Below are 16,736 nucleotides of genomic sequence, written 5' to 3'. Positions count from 1 at the left end.
AACAATTACAATGTTCTGGAATGGCCATCCCAGTCCCCAGACCTGAATATCATTGAACATCTGTGGGATGATTTGAAGCGGCTGTCCATGCTCGGCGACCATCAAACTTAACTGAACTGGAATTATTTTGTAAACAGGAATGGTCAAATCTACCTTCATCCAGGATCCAGGAACTCATTAAAAGCTACAGGAAGCGACTAGAGGCTGTTATTTTTGCAAAAGGAGAATCTACAAAATATTAATGTCACTTTTATGTTGAGGTGCCCATACTTTTGCACCGGTCAAATTTAGTTTAAATGCAGATTGCACATTTTCTGTTAGTACAATAAACCTCATTTCAATCCAGAAATATTACTCAGTCCATCAGTTATTAGATATATGAAACTGAAATAGCTGTTGCAAAAACCCAAATTGTTATAAAGAAAAAAGGTTAACATTATTAGGGGTGCCCAAACTTTTTCATATGACTATACAAAAAAAAAATCACCTTTTTATCCAATTTATTAAGCCACCAAAGACTCAGGTCCGACATAATCCACACAATGTCCCACGACGATCCCAGCTCTGCTACATACTGAAGTCGCAGCACGCGAATACAGTACTCAATGGAACTGGTCACTACAGCTTCAGGCAAAGATTAATTGAGCTTCAGTTGTGAGTGGTGAATGTCACTAATTTTCTCTTCACTCACAGCTGGAGTTTGCCACAGCATACCAGCTGTGAACACAGATAAACTTACCTCAGGTGAACTGACTGAACTCAGGGACCTCCCCTCAGGTGAACTAAGTTTAAACAGACCTGCATCTCCAGGGAGAAAACTGCATTATTTTTGCCAAGAGATGCAGACTTGGTGCTGAAATTTATACACCAAATTCCTGCACTAATACTGCATCTCCTGGCATAAAACTGCATCAAAATGTGATGAGGTATTGATGCGATTTTTTGCAGGAAATGCTGATTTGGTAAAGGAATTTGGTGGAATTTGGTAAAGGAATTCTTCATAGGAGATTCAAATAGGAGAACAACTTGCAAGTGGCCACCTTAAATACCTTTTCTCATGATTGAATACACCTGCCTATGAAGTTCAAAGCTCAATGAGGTTACAAAACTAATTTAGTGCTTTAGTAAGTCAGTAAAAAGTAGTTAGGAGTATTCAACTCAAGAAATTGATAAGGGTGCCCATACTTTTGAACCGGTCAAATTTTGTTTAAACGCGGATTGCACATTTTCTGTTAGTACAATAAACCTCATTTCAATCCAGAAATAATAATAATAATAAAGTTTATTTACCTAGCGCCAACATATTCAACAGCACTTTACAATCCGGTGGGGGTTGTATAGACAAATACAAAACAAAATAGCACATAATTCAACACCTACAGTAGGAATGAGGGCCCTGCTCGAAAGTTTACAATCTATGGGGAAATGGGGGACACAAAAGGTGAAGGACACTTGTAGATCTGGCTGGCTATTGTTATGCTAGTTAATTAGTTACATATAAAGATGAATGATCTGGTCATTAGACAGTAACCTTTTGGGTGCCCTTATGTGCTATTGGTTGTATGTAGGATGTGAGGACAGAAATAGGAGAGAGAAGGTTATGAGTAGCATTTAGACGGTGGGACGAGGGACAGTTAGGTTAGTAAGTTATTATGATAAGCTTGTCTGAAGAGATGTGTTTTTAATGTACGCTTAAAAACTTGGGGCTGGATATTAGTCGCATTCTTTGGGGTAGTGCATTCCAGAAAACTGGCGTGGCATGAGAAAAGTCTTGGAGACAGAGGTGTAAGGTTCGTATTATGGAGGATGTTAGTCTAAGATCATTTGCGGAACGAAAGGGACGGGTAGGATGGTAGACAGAGATGAGGGATGAGATATATGGTGGTGCAGAGCTGTGGAGAGCTTTGTGGGTGAGGGATAGGAGTTTGTATTGTATTCTGTAGCTGATAGGTAGCCAGAGTAGTGACTGGCACAAGGTGGAGGCATCGGTGAAGCGGCTGGACAGGAATATGACTCTGGCAGCTGCATTCAAGATGGATTGGAGAGGGGAGAGTTTGGTCCGAGGGAGACCAATCAATAAAGAGTTGCAGTAATCTAGGCGGGAATGAATAAGAGTGACTGTAAGGGTTTTTGCAGTTTCCAAAGTAAGAAATGGTCGGATTCTGGAGATGTTTTTTAGATGTAAGCGACATGTGCGAGTGAGTGATTGTATACGGGGAATGAAGGAGAGTTGTGAGTCAAATATGACCCCAAGACAGCGAGCATGCTGATTGGGAATAATGATTGAATCATCGAAAGTAATTGAGATGTCGGGTGTAGATTGGTTGGTAGAGGGAGGAAACACAAGAAACTCAGTATTGGAGAGATTCAGTTTCAGATAGAGGGAGGACATGCTTTGAGAGACAGCAGACAGACAATCCCTGGTATTTTGTAACAAAGCAGGGGTGATGATTGGAGATGATGTATATAATTGGGTGTCATCAGCATAGAAATGGTATTGGAAACCGAATCGGCTGATGGTTTGTCCAATAGGGGCGGTGTATAGAGAAAAAAGAAGAGGGCCCAAGACTGAGCCTTGAGGAACCCCGAAGGTGAGGGGGAGAGGAGTGGAGTAAGAGCCAGCAAAGGAAACAGTGAAGGAGCGGTCAGAGAGATACAATTAGGTCCAGAAATATTTGGACAGTGACACAATTTTTGCGAGTTGGGCTCTGCATGCCACCACATTGGATTTGAAATGAAACCTCTACAACAGAATTCAAGTGCAGATTGTAACGTTTAATTTGAAGGTTTGAACAAAAATATCTGATAGAAATTGTAGGAATTGTACACATTTCTTTACAAACACTCCACATTTTAGGAGGTCAAAAGTAATTGGACAAATAAACCAAACCCAAACAAAATATTTTTATTTTCAATATTTTGTTGCGAATCCTTTGGAGGCAATCACTGCCTTAAGTCTGGAACCCATGGACATCACCAAACGCTGGGTTTCCTCCATCTTAATGCTTTGCCAGGCCTTTACAGCCGCAGCCTTCAGGTCTTGCTTGTTTGTGGGTCTTTCCGTCTTAAGTCTGGATTTGAGCAAGTGAAATGCATGCTCAATTGGGTTAAGATCTGGTGATTGACTTGGCCATTGCAGAATGTTCCACTTTTTTGCACTCATGAACTCCTGGGTAGCTTTGGCTGTATGTTTGGGGTCATTGTCCATCTGTACTATGAAGCGCCGTCCGATCAACTTTGCGGCATTTGGCTGAATCTGGGCTGAAAGTATATCCCGGTACACTTCAGAATTCATCCGGCTACTCTTGTCTGCTGTTATGTCATCAATAAACACAAGTGACCCAGTGCCATTGAAAGCCATGCATGCCCATGCCATCACGTTGCCTCCACCATGTTTTACAGAGGATGTGGTGTGCCTTGGATAATGTGCCGTTCCCTTTCTTCTCCAAACTTTTTTCTTCCCATCATTCTGGTACAGGTTGATCTTGGTCTCATCTGTCCATAGAATACTTTTCCAGAACTGAGCTGGCTTCATGAGGTGTTTTTCAGCAAATTTAACTCTGGCCTGTCTATTTTTGGAATTGATGAATGGTTTGCATCTAGATGTGAACCCTTTGTATTTACTTTCATGGAGTCTTCTCTTTACTGTTGACTTAGAGACAGATACACCTACTTCACTGAGAGTGTTCTGGACTTCAGTTGATGTTGTGAACGGGTTCTTCTTCACCAAAGAAAGTATGCGGCAATCATCCACCACTGTTGTCATCCGTGGACGCCCAGGCCTTTTTGAGTTCCCAAGCTCACCAGTCAATTCCTTTTTTCTCAGCATGTACCCGACTGTTGATTTTGCTACTCCAAGCATGTCTGCTATCTCTCTGATGGATTGTTTCTTTTTTTTCAGCCTCAGGATGTTCTGCTTCACCTCAATTGAGAGTTCCTTAGACCGCATGTTGTCTGGTCACAGCAACAGCTTCCAAATGCAAAACCACACACCTGTAATCAACCCCAGACCTTTTAACTACTTCATTGATTACAGGTTAACGAGGGAGACGCCTTCAGAGTTAATTGCAGCCCTTAGAGTCCCTTGTCCAATTACTTTTGGTCCCTTGAAAAAGAGGAGGCTATGCTTTACAGAGCTATGATTCCTAAACCCTTTCTCCGATTTGGATGTGAAAACTCTCATATTGCAGCTGGGAGTGTGCACTTTCAGCCCATATTATATATATAATTATATTTCTGAACATGTTTTTGTAAACAGCTAAAATAACAAAACTTGTGTCACTGTCCAAATATTTCTGGACCTAACTGTAGGAGGAGAACCAGGCGAGAGCCGTGTCCTTGAGGCAAATAGAGCAGAACATGGTGAGGAGAAGTTGGTGATCCACAGTGTCAAAAGCAGCTGAGAGATCCAAGAGAAGCAATAGGGAATAGTGGCCTTTAGATTTTGCTGTTAATAGATCATTTGAGACTTTGGTGAGGGCCGTTTCGGTGGAGTGTAAAGAGCGGAAACCAGATTGAGAGGGATCAAGAAGTGAGTTTTCAGATAAATAGTGGATTAGCCGAGAGTGGACCAAGCGTTGAAGAAGCTTAGAGATAAAGGGAAGGTTAGAGACTGGTCTGTAGTTAGCAGCACAGTTCTGATTGAGGGAAGATTTTTTTAAGTAGAGGGGTTATGATGGCATGTTTGAATGATGAAGAAAAGATACCTGATGAAAGAGAGAGGTTAAACATTTTGGGTAGATAGGTAGTGACAGCTGGGCAGAGAGCCTGAAGGAGATGTGAGGGAAGAGGGTCACTGGTGCATGTTGTTGGGCGGGAAGAGGCAAGGAGACGCGTCACTTATTCTTCTGTGACAGTCCATCAGTTATTAAATATATGAAACTGAAATAGCTGTTGCAAAAACCCAAATTGTTATAAAGAAAAAGGTTAACATTAATAGGGGTGCCCAAACGTTTTCATATAAAAATAGAGAACCCCGACACACAAAAATTGAAAGAGTCTTGTAAACTTGAAATTTTTATTTAATTTTATTTAACGTTTCGGCGAATGCCTTTTTCAAAACTAAATAAAGAGAAAATAAAGACATATGCAAATGTCAGTACCATAAATACATAAGATATTATAAGTCATATCCATATAACAATTATTTAAATTACATCATATATACCTAATTCAGCCGGAAACAGGAAAATTGTTTTATCCTGTGAAGTATATCATTGAACTTCGCTTAGAATTATCTAGAAAAGAGGCCCATATATTAGATACAGAAAAAGAAAAATTGCATAAATCCGCCAAAAAAAAGGAACATGCACTTGAAACATACCTAATCAAAATCTCCCCAAAAAGACTTTGTATAACGGGGTATAATGTTCACATATGTGATTTATCTATGGGACAAAAATATAACTTTTAAGCCACATATAGAAATGTAACAAAAAGAATGCATCTGCATGAATTTCCACTTTTGCCACTTGAGGTAACATAATGCGTTTATTGTTACATGCAGATGCATTCTTTTTGTTACATTTCTATATGTGGCTTAAAATTTATATTTTTGTCCCATAGATAAATCACATATGTGAACATTATACCCGTTATACAAAGTCTTTTTGGGGAGATTTTGATTAGGTATGTTTCAAGTGCATGTTCCTTTTTTTTGGCGGATTTATGCAATTTTTCTTTTTCTGTATCTAATATATGGGCCTCTTTTCTAGATAATTCTAAGCGAAGTTCAATGATATACTTCACAGGATAAAACAATTTTCCTGTTTCAGGCTGAATTAGGTATATATGATGTAATTTAAATAATTGTTATATGGATATGACTTATAATATCTTATGTATTTATGGTACTGACATTTGCATATGTCTTTATTTTCTCTTTATTTAGTTTTGAAAAAAGCATTCGCCGAAACGTTAAATAAAATTAAATAAAAATTTTAACTTTACAAGACTCTTTCAACTTTTGTGTGCCGGGGTTCTCTATTTTTATGTAATTGATGTTTTCCCCTGAGCACCTTACTCAGTGAGCCGGGCTTTCACTCAACTGTCCAAACTTTTTCATATGACTGTATTTTATTTCAAGTAAAGGATTTTTTCGGTGTTTGTGTTTTATTTTGCTTTACTTGCAGGGTTAGCAATGGGGGAGTCTCATAGGCGCCTCCTATCACTAATGTATGGCTCTATGGCAGCTGTCGTTTGTTGACAGATCATAGATATCAATGACCCCATTTATTACCTCACTTGCCACCGCACCTGACAATTCTCGGCGGCTGCAGGCAGATAGTTTTAGGCTGGGGACGGCAAATAACAATTGGCCTCCCCAGCCTGAGAAAACTAGCCCTCACCTGTCGGTTTCGTCTTGGCTAAGTATTTTATTTACACCACTGGACCCAGATAGAGTGTGTGATTCCAACCAATCACAGATGCTGGCACAAAGGGTTGGGGCGGGGTCTTTATTTATTTATTCATTCACTCCATTAGGGGACCCAGACAGCTTCTGTGATGGCAGCTAATCAGAGATGTTGGCACTCTGGTAGTCTTACTATTTATTGATAAGGCACCCCCGCTCACTGTAAACTCTCCCTAAAATACACCAATGATGCACGCACCTAGAGTTAATAAATAGGACTTTTTAAAAAAAAAAAAAAGTCATAGGAAAAAGTCCTTGCTCAATGATGCACACACATAGGGCTAATTTCTTAATACCATGTATTGCCCCCTCTATCATTAATGACAGCTTGAAGTCTTTTGTGGTAGTTGTGGATGAGGCTCTTTTTTGCAGATGGTAAAGCTGCCCATTCCTCTTGGCAAAAAGCCTCCAGTTCCTGTAAATTCCTGGGCTTTCTTGCATGAACTGCATGCTTGAGTTCTCCCCACAGAACTCTTTTCTATGACATGATATTTGATATTACCTCTAGCAACAAAAATATTTCCCAAGTTGTGAATGTGTATAAGATGTAATTAGCGGACTCGGAAGCAGTGTGACAGCCATAATTGCGGAGACTAGTAACTAATTCTCTCATCAAACATTTGTCAACCCCCCCCCGATCCTCCCACTCATCATACTTCACCACTATGCTAGTCAAAGTCAATAATGTAGAAGAAAAGCATTAGTGTAATCACGAACAGTTACCGAACATTGCAGATATTTTAATAAAATGTCCGGGCTTCCGAAAACAAATCTGAATGGACAAGACACATGCTTTTTTCAAACAAGTTTGCTACTGAAGACAAGCAAACTAAGGAAATGGATTACTGAAACTATGTTCTGTAGTCTGATGAGATCAAGATAAACTTATTTGGCTGAGATGGTGTCAAGCATCTAGAGTGGCAACCACGTGAGGAGGACAAAGACAAGTGTGTCCTGCCCACAGTCAGGCATGGTGAAGAGTGTCATAGTTTGGGACTGAATTAATGCTGCTTGGTGTGGTGAGCTCCAGTTCATTGAGGTAACCATAAATGCCATAATATCCTTTGACATAGTGAAGCAGAGCATGATCCTTTTATTTTATATTCTAACCTGATATCGATCCCAAACACCTCCAATATCACCATTGCCTCACTAAAGAAACTGAGGTTAAAGGTGGCAGACCTAAACCCTATATAGCATTTGTGGGGCCTCCTCAAATGTAAGGTGGAGGAGTGCAGGGTTTCTAACATCCAGCAGGTCCATGATATCATCATGGAGCTGGAAGAGGATCTGTTGCGCCCCTGAGGCTTCAGGCACCACAGGGTAATGCATCCCTATTAGTGTGTAGTACTTATCCCGGGTTCTGGGAAGGTCTCTACCGGTTTACACTAACACAAACATACAGTAACACTGGGTTGCCCTCCCCAATGGGAATTGGGCAAGGGTGAGATCACAGTAGGGAGTCACTACAGCGGTGGGTTTACAGGACACCTCCGCACCAGGGGCTCCCCAGATCCACTTGACTGTGGACTCAGGGTCAAGGAGGAGCAACCACCAGGGGGAGTCAGGAGCACACAGTGGGAAGAGCAGGTTGACCTAGTGAGAGAAGTAAACCAGCCGGTGGCAGAGGCTTGGGGCAGCAGCTTGGAACACACAACACAAAGGTAGAACAGCTCCAGACACAAAGCAGATTGGGCGTGCCACAGACGGCTCTGTGGGCCAAGGCGTTCAACACAGTAGTTAAGGAGAAGCAGGCGGCTGCTTTCACAGGACCGGCGCTGTCGGGATACAGAATCCTAGGGCAGATACACTTCAATTTGCCTACAAACTGTGAAAGGGTTGCAGGGAAAGGCTAAAACAGTCAACGGACCCTTCCCACGAGTCTGCAGCAAGTAGCATATAGGATCTGGGGTTGACGACTGGCCCCATAACAGAACCACGCTATCAGCATACAGAACAGGAAACTTTACTGACACCGGGACCCTCAAGTGCTTCACGCTACGGGGGTCCGATACTTAGCACATCAAAGGAAGAGAGGGCTCACAGGCTGACACACACACCGGACTTGACCTTTCATAGGTCCGGGATCTGGATGCTGGAGCCCATCGTGGCAGAGAATGATACCATGGGCAGCATCTGAAAGACTTGTGAGTAAAAAGACCTGAAACCACAGCCTCTTTCTCTGCCTCTCCTTTACCGGCGCCGTCGCCCAGCACCAAGGCGCCAATGGGGACTACCACCACTCCCGTCCTGCATCATCCTCCCCGGGGTAATCCCACTCTGCCTGTGGGGAGCGACATGATCCCGGCTGAACCTCAACACCTGCCCCAGCAAAAGTGACCCTGCAGCGGTGGTTCATCCCTGGCCACTTACCATAGGTGGCGTCATCATCATCCTAATAGACTTTCCTCACCATCACCCCCGTCCTCCACCACCGACTACAACCCTCATCCTCCATTTCTGCCTCCTGTCCACTGCCATATTTCCCTTCCTTTACACCTCGGGGGTAACAAAACTGGGTCGAGCCACCCCATGATGATACAGAGGATCTGCACCCCCAGACCGGCTATGAGTAGGCTAAAAACACCTGCCCCGTGGGGCGCTACAGATACAGTGGCTCCTGTGAAGCTCTAGTGAAGTCCATGCCCAAGAACGTTAAAACAAAAAATTCATACACTGTACACAATTTAGCCATTTTCACTTACAGCTGTACTCACTTTTGTTGTCAGTAGTTTAGACATTAATGAATGTGTGTTGGGTTATTTAGATGGCACACCAGATTTACACTGTTATACAAGATGTATACTGATTACTGTACATTGTGGCAAAGTGTCAGATCTTCAGTGTTGACCCGTGAAAAAATGTAAAATAGGGATGATCGATACCTCAAATATTCGGCTACGCCCATATTCGACGAATAGGTCGCTGCAATTCAACTATTTGTGAATATTCGATGCGCAATGTAAGTCTATTGGAAACCAAAATAGTTGCTATTCGGCAACTATTCGGGTTTCCCATAGACTTACATTGCGCATCGAATATTCACATAACGGCGACCTATTTGGCAAATATTCGCAAAGTCGAATATTGGCGAATATTTGTGATATTCGATCATCTTTAGTAAAAATATTTACAGAAATGTGAGGGGTGCACTCACTTTTGTGATATGCTGTTTCTCATGAACATTTTGACTGTTAACACTGGAAGTCCCAGAGAGGGGTCATTTAACATTTCCACCTTTGGAACCCAGAGATGGGTCGAATGAGCTGAAGGATTTTAGCCAACATCCTATAATCACCATATTTGGTGATTATTGGATGTTGGCCATCACCGTCTTATGGTGATGGCCACATGTACAAATGAAAGGATGCTAATTGGAGCCATCAGAGTTGTCAATTTGGACTAAGGGTCATTTGACCCTCTTTCGGGACTTCAGGGGTGAGCTCGAAATTTCTGGGACTTCTAGTGTTAAAGCCCCTTTATTATAATCACTCCAATATTTTTTTTCTCATTATGACTTACCTTTCCTCTAAATCCATTAGTTCTTTCTCCATTGTTTATCCCTTTTGTAGTGATCATCATTTCCCTTAGAGCATGGGCCAATATATAGACGGCTGTGTAGATTTGGTAAAAGGTTGGATTCGTTAATCTGGCTATTTGTGATGTGATGGGATAACTTCCTCCCGTACAGTTTCTGACTTCTATTGTATAGACCTTTTCAAACATAAATTGTTTGTTTTCATTTGGAATAAAACAGGCAAAATAAAAATACAGAATATCCTCCAGTATTGGGTCATTCGGACGGTTCGTTACATCTGTGGAGTCTAGAAAACTCTCCAGATCAGGAATGTATTGGCCTACATGTGTTAAGATCAAGCTGCAGTTAATTGCTTGCAAAATGTCAGCTCCCATATGAAACGCAGAAGACCAAGACTCATGCAGGATGAAGGTGATGTTTTCTCTAAGAAATGCCAAATTTTGTAAAAAACCATAATGTAAATGGAATTTACCGCAGATGATTATGACTCTGGCGTTAGAATTCTGAATGATATTTAGCTTTTCTGAATTAATGGACCAATCCGAGCTCAGCTGTATAATAAATGCAACACAGACTTTATGAACATTCAGTTGTCTTCTCAATTTTTCTGCTTCTGCTTCTCCACTGTTATCAAACGGTGTAAGAATCCCAACCCAGTCCCATTTGTAATGCACCATGAGACCTGAAATTGCCATATATCGAACATCTTCATGCTGAGTAGTTGTAAAAAATGTCCTGTAAAGGTCATTTGTCCTTGATAATTGATCAGGGTCATTGTAACTGATCTACACCAAAAAAAATGAAATGCAGAAAATGTAAAGACTGCAAATAACATGCATAATACGAGAGTTTCCAAGCAGTAAATGCACAAACATAGAGAAGACAACTTGGTAATTCGTCACCTGAGTTATAAACCATTACGGTACGGGCGCAGCACCACTGGTGGAATGTGTTGTCACTAAAGAGGGCTTTACACGCTGCGATATCGGTACCGATATCGCTAGCGAGCGTACCTGCCCCCGTCGGTTGTGCGTCACCGGCAAATTGCTGCCCATGGCGCACAACATTGCTTACACCCAGGGCCGTATTTGCCACTAGGCACCCGTGGTCCCGTGCCTAGGGCGGCACGTTGCGGGGGGCGGCACTTTCTGGCAGCAAAAAAAATATATAAATTTTTTTTTTTTTTTTTTTACATCCCCGCTCCCCATCCCTCCCTCCGTTACACTCGGCCGTGTTCGGGGGGGGGGGGGTTGAGAGGAGAGGCGCGCACTTCTGTCTATTTAAATACATGGCGGGCGCCAGGCATAGTGAGCTGATTAACCCCGGAAGTTCCATCGCCTGCACTTCCGGGGTCAGAGGCGCGCGGGCGCGACAATCAGCTCACTGCCCCGTGCTGCAGCGTCTAATGCTGCAGACGACACACGCCGCGGAGGAGGACGCGTCTGCAGCTGGAGCAAGCCAGAAGAGGATAATCACCAGAGCAGGGAAGCCGGCAGCGGAGCAGGTAAGGCAGAGCCTAGAATGTATGGGCACCTTAAAGGTTAGTTGATGATCGTTGCGATGCCTCTTTTTGTCCACTATAATCATGCAAGGGGAGGCTGGGGGGAGAGAGGCTGAGGCTGGGGGAGGCTGGGAAAAGAGGGAAGCTGGGAAGAGAGAGAGGCTGGGGGGAGGCTGGGAAGAGAGAGAGGCTGGGGGGAGGCTGGGAAGAGAGAGAGGCTGAGGCTGGAGGGAGGCTGGGAAGAGGGAGGCTGAGGCGGGGGGGAGGCTGGGAAGAGAGAGGCTGAGGCTGGGGGGAGGCTGGGAAGAGGGAGGTTGAGGCTGGGGGAGGCTGGGAAGAGAGAGGCTGAGGCTGGGGGGAGGCTGGGAAGAGAGAGGCTGAGGCTGGGGGGAGGCTGGGAAGAGAGAGGCTGAGGCTGGGGGGAGGCTGGGAAGGGAGAGGCTGAGGCTGGGGGGAGGCTGGGAAGAGAGAGGCTGAGGCTGGGGGGAGGCTGGGAAGAGAGAGGCTGAGGCTGGGGGGAGGCTGGGAAGAGAGAGGCTGAGGCTGGGGGGAGGCTGGGAAGAGAGAGGCTGAGGCTGGGGGGAGGCTGGGAAGAGAGAGGCTGAGGCTGGGAGGAGGCTGGGAAGAGAGAGGCTGAGGCTGGGGGAGGCTGGGAAGAGAGAGGCTAAGGCTGGGGGGAGGCTGGGAAAAGAGAGGCTGAGGCTGGGGGGAGGCTGGGAAGAGAGAGAGGCTGGGAAGAGAAAGACGCTGAAGCTGGGGGGTGGCTGGGAAGAGAGAGAGGCTGAGGCTGGGAAGAGAGAGAGGCTGAGGCTGGGGGGAGGCTGGGAAGAGAGAGAGGCTGAGGCTGGGGGGAGGCTGGGAAGAGATGCTGAGGCTGGGGGGAGAGGGGCTGAGGCTGGGGGAGAGAGAGGCTGGGGGGAAAGAGACGCTGAGGCTGGGGGGAGAGAGAGGCTGAGGCTGGGGGGAGAGAGGCTGAGGCTGGGGGGGAGGCTGGGGGGAGAGAGAGGCTGAGGCTGGGGGGAGAGAGAGGCTGAAGCTGGGGGGAGGCTGGGGGGAGAGAGAGGCTGAGGTTGGGGGGGAGGCTGGGGGGAGAGAGAGGCTGAGAGGAGAGAGGCTGATGCTGGGGGGAGAGGAAGGCTGGGGGGGAGGCTGGGGGGAGAGAGAGGCTGAGGCTGGGGGGAGGCTGGGGGGGAGAGAGAGAGGCTGGGAGGAGAGAGGCAGATGCTGGGGAGGCTGGGAGGGGGAGGCTGATGCTGAGGGAAGCTGATGCTGAGGGAGGCTGATGCTGGGGGAGGTTGGGAGGGGGAGGGTGAGGCTTGGAGGAGGGAAACTGATGCTGAGGGAGACTTGGAGGAGGGAGGCTGAGGGAGGAGGGAGGCTGATGCTGGGGGAGGCTGGGAGGAGGGAGGCTGATGCTGGGGGAGGCTAGAAGGAGGGAGGCTGATGCTGGGGGAGGCTGGGAGGAGGGAGGCTGATGCTGGGAGGAGGGAGGCTGATGCTGAGGGAGGTTGAGAGGAGGGAGGCTGATGCTGGGGGAGGCTGGGAGGAGGGAGGCTGAGGCTGGGGGAGGCTGGGAGGAGGGAGGCTGAGGCTGGGGGAGGCTGGGAGGAGGGAGGCTGAGGCTGGGGGAAGCTGATGCTGGGGGAGGCTGGGAGGAGAGAGGCTGATGCTGGGGGAGGCTGGGAGGGAGAAGGTGAGGCTTGGAGGAGGGAGGCTGATGCTGAGGGAGGCTGGGAGGAGGGAGGCTGATGCTGGGGGAAGCTGGGAGGGTGAGGCTTGGAGAAGGGAGGCTGATGCTGAGGGAGGCTGATGCTGAGGGAGGCTGATGCTGGGTGAGGCTGGGAGGAGGGAGGCTGATGCTGGGTGAGGCTGGGAGGAGGGAGGCTGATGCTGGGTGAGGCTGGGAGGAGGGAGGCTGATGCTGGGGGAGGCTGGGAGGAGGGAGGCTGATGCTGGGGGAGGCTTGGAGGAGGGAGGCTGATGCTGGGGGAGGCTGGGAGGAGAGAGGCTGATGCTGGGGGAGGCGGGAGGCTGATGCTGGGGGAGGCTGGGAGGGGGAGGGTGAGGCTTGGAGGAGAAAAACTGATGCTGAGGGAGGCTTGGAGGAGGCAGGCTGATGCTGAGGGAGGAGGGAGGCTGATGCTGGGGGAGGCTGGGAGGAGAGAGGCTGATGCTGGGGGAGGCTGGGAGGAGGGTGGCTGATGCTGGGGGAAGCTGATGCTGGGGGAGGCTGGGAAGAGGGAGGCTGATGCTGGGGGAGGCTGGGAAGAGGGAGGCTGATGCTGGGGGAGGCTGGGAAGAGGGAGGCTGATGCTGGGGGAGGCTGGGAGGAGGGAGGCTGATGTTGGGGGAGGCTGGGAGGAGAGAGGCTGATGCTGGGGGAGGCTGGGAGGGGGAGGCTGATGCTCAGGGAGGCTGGGAGGCTGATGCTGGGGGAGGCTTGGAGGAGGGGGGCTGGAGGCTGGGAGGAGGGAGGCTGATGCTGGGGGAGGCTGGGAGGAGGGAGGCTGATGCTGAGGGAGGCTGGGAGGAGAGAGGCTGATGCTGGGGGAAGCTGGGAGCAGGGAGACTGATGCTGGGGGAGGCTGGGAGGAGAGAGGCTGATGCTGGAGGAGGCTCATGCTGGGGGAGGCTGGGAGGAGAAAGGCTGATGCTGGAGGAGGCTCATGCTGGGGGAGGCTGGGAGGAGAGAGGCTGATGCTGGGGTAAGCTGGGAGCAGGGAGGCTGATGCTGAGGGAGGCTGGGGGGAGAGAGGCTGATGCTGGGGGAGTCTGGGGGGAGAGAGGCTGATGCTGGGGGAGAGGCTGCTGCTGGAGGCGGGGGGAGAGAGGCTGCTGCTGGGGGAATGGGAGAGAGGGGTTAATGCTAGAGACAGAGGACAAGTGTTGAGGGATAGAGCAATGACAATATCGATGGGGGGAGTGTAAGGACTCAGAATAAGAGGGGGGCAGCATTGGGAGCTCATTATGTAGAAGGGGCAGCATGTGTGGGCTCAGTATGGAGTGGAGCAATGTAGGGGAGTCAATATCAAGAGTGGGGTAGTGTGTGTGTGTGTGTGTGTGTGTGTGTGTGTGGGGGGGGGTCTCAGCATAAGCGCTAGTGTGGTGGTCTTAGTATGATGAGTGGGGAAGCATGGAGGTGTCATTATGGAAAAGAGGAAGGCAGCATTAGGAGCTCATGGAGAGGGGCAGCATGCACGGGACACTGTGAGGAGGGGGCAGCATGCATGGGACATTGTGAGGAGGGGGCAGCATGCATGGGACACTTGTCAGGAGGGGGCAGCATGCATGGGACACTGTCAGGAGGGGGCAGCATGCATGGGACACTGTGAGGAGGGGGCAGCATGCATGGGACATTGTGAGGAGGGGGCAGCATGCATGGGACATTGTGAGGAGGGGGCAGCATGCATGGGACACTGTGAGGAGGGGGCAGCATGCATGGGACACTGAGGAGGGGGCAGCATGCATGGGAGATTGTGAGGAGGGGGCAGCATGCATGGGACACTGTGAGGAGGGGGAAGCATGCATGGGACACTGTGAAGAGGGGGCAGCATGCATGGGACACTGTGAGGAGGGGGCAGCATACATGGGACACTGTGAGGAGGGGGCAGCATGCATGGGACACTGTCAGGAGGGGGCAGCATGCATGGGACACTGTGAGGAGGGGGCAGCATGCATGGGACACTGTGAGGAGGGGGCAGCATGCATGGGACACTGTGAGGAGGGGGCAGCATGCATGGGACACTGTGAGGAGGGGGCAGCATGCATGGGACACTGTGAGGAGGGGGCAGCATGCATGGGACACTGTGAGGAGGGGGCAGCATGCATGGGACACTGTGAGGAGGGGGCAGCATGCATGGGACACTGTGAGGAGAGGGCAGCATGCATGGGACACTGTGAGGAGGGGGCAGCATGCATGGGACATTGAGGAGGGGGCAGCATGCATGGGACATTGTGAGGAGGGGGCAGCATGCATGGTACATTGTGAGGAGGGGGCAGCATGCATGGGACATTTTGAGGAGGGGGCAGCATGCATGGGACACTGTGAGGAGGGGGCAGCATGCATGGGACACTGTGAGGAGGGGGCAGCATGCATGGGACACTGTGAGGAGGGGGCAGCATGCATGGGACACTGTGAGGAGGGGGCAGCATGCATGGGACACTGTGAGGAGGGGGCAGCATGATCTGAGGACAATGTGCAGATCATATTTCATAATCGAGGAAGGTGTGGTGAATATAATTTATAAGGGAGGGCAGTGTGACAGTCACAGTATATAAGTGGGGATGGTGGGAATATTTTATACTCATGCTATGTTTTGATGTGCCTGTGGTGATCCCCATTGGGGGGGGGTTAGTGCCCTTCATTTTTCATTGATACTTTTTAAAGTGTTTTACAGAGTAGATCTGCCTTAAACAGATGTCGTGTGCGAAAACTCAGTTTTACGTTGTCAATAAGGGGCGCGACCACTTAAAGTGCCTAGGGCAGCATGAAGGCAAAATACAGCCCTGCTAACACCCATCACACTACTTACCTGCTTAGCGACGTCGCTGTGACCGGCAAACCGCCTCCTTTCCGAGGGGGGCGGTTCGTTCGGCGTCATAGCAATGTCACTAAGTGGCCACTCAATAGCAGAAGAGGGGCGGAGATGAGCGGCCGGAATATGCCGCCCACTTCCTTCCTTCCTCATTGCCGGTGGATGCAGCTACGGTGAGTTTCCTCGTTCCTGCGGTGTCACACATAGCGGTGTGTGCTGCCGCAGAAACGACAAACAACCTCACTACTCACCTGTCAACGATTTTTAGTGTTGGAGCGACCTCTCCAATACCAACAATTTTTACTTCTTTTGCAATCTTTTTAGGTCGCTCAGAGGTGTTACATGCTACGATGTCGCTAACGACGCCGGATGTGCGTCACAAACACCGTGACCCCGACGATATATTGTTAGCAATGTCGCAGCGTGTAAAGCACCCTTAACATTAATCCTGTGCATTTACGGTAAACCTCATTAACTACTTTACCACTGCATCATTAAATGGACCACAGATGTAGGGGCCCCTTTCTGGTACACTAATTGTTGCCCTTGAAATTAACTTTGTGTTATCAATGGTTTCTGTTCCATCCAATGGCCTAACATATTCCATGGGTTTGCCATCTATGAAAACTTGTTATGCCATGCAATGGTCACTATAAGTCTAGAGTCACACGACTGTTTTCTCCACATCCAAGAATAATTAGTCCGATTATACTAATCAGACTCTCAACATCAATTTTTCTCAGAATTGGA

The 16,736-nt window shown here is 48.1% G+C and overlaps 1 protein-coding gene across 1 annotated transcript in view; it reads right to left on the bottom strand.

Annotated features, from left to right (window-relative positions):
* LOC142301259 (vomeronasal type-2 receptor 26-like) overlaps positions 1 to 16,736 on the bottom strand; it is a 91,683-nt gene that overhangs the window by 42,867 nt on the left and 32,080 nt on the right. Inside the window, exon 3 of the mRNA XM_075342573.1 lies at positions 9,935 to 10,735. Within this exon, the coding sequence (XP_075198688.1) occupies positions 9,935 to 10,735 (801 nt within the window). The remainder of the gene's footprint in view (positions 1 to 9,934; positions 10,736 to 16,736) is intronic.

This window comes from Anomaloglossus baeobatrachus, chromosome 1 (genome assembly GCF_048569485.1).
Source record: "Anomaloglossus baeobatrachus isolate aAnoBae1 chromosome 1, aAnoBae1.hap1, whole genome shotgun sequence".
Taxonomy (NCBI): domain Eukaryota; kingdom Metazoa; phylum Chordata; class Amphibia; order Anura; family Aromobatidae; genus Anomaloglossus; species Anomaloglossus baeobatrachus.
The sequence above is the reverse complement of the archived record's forward strand: the minus strand, read 5'-3'. Positions and strand labels throughout refer to the sequence as shown.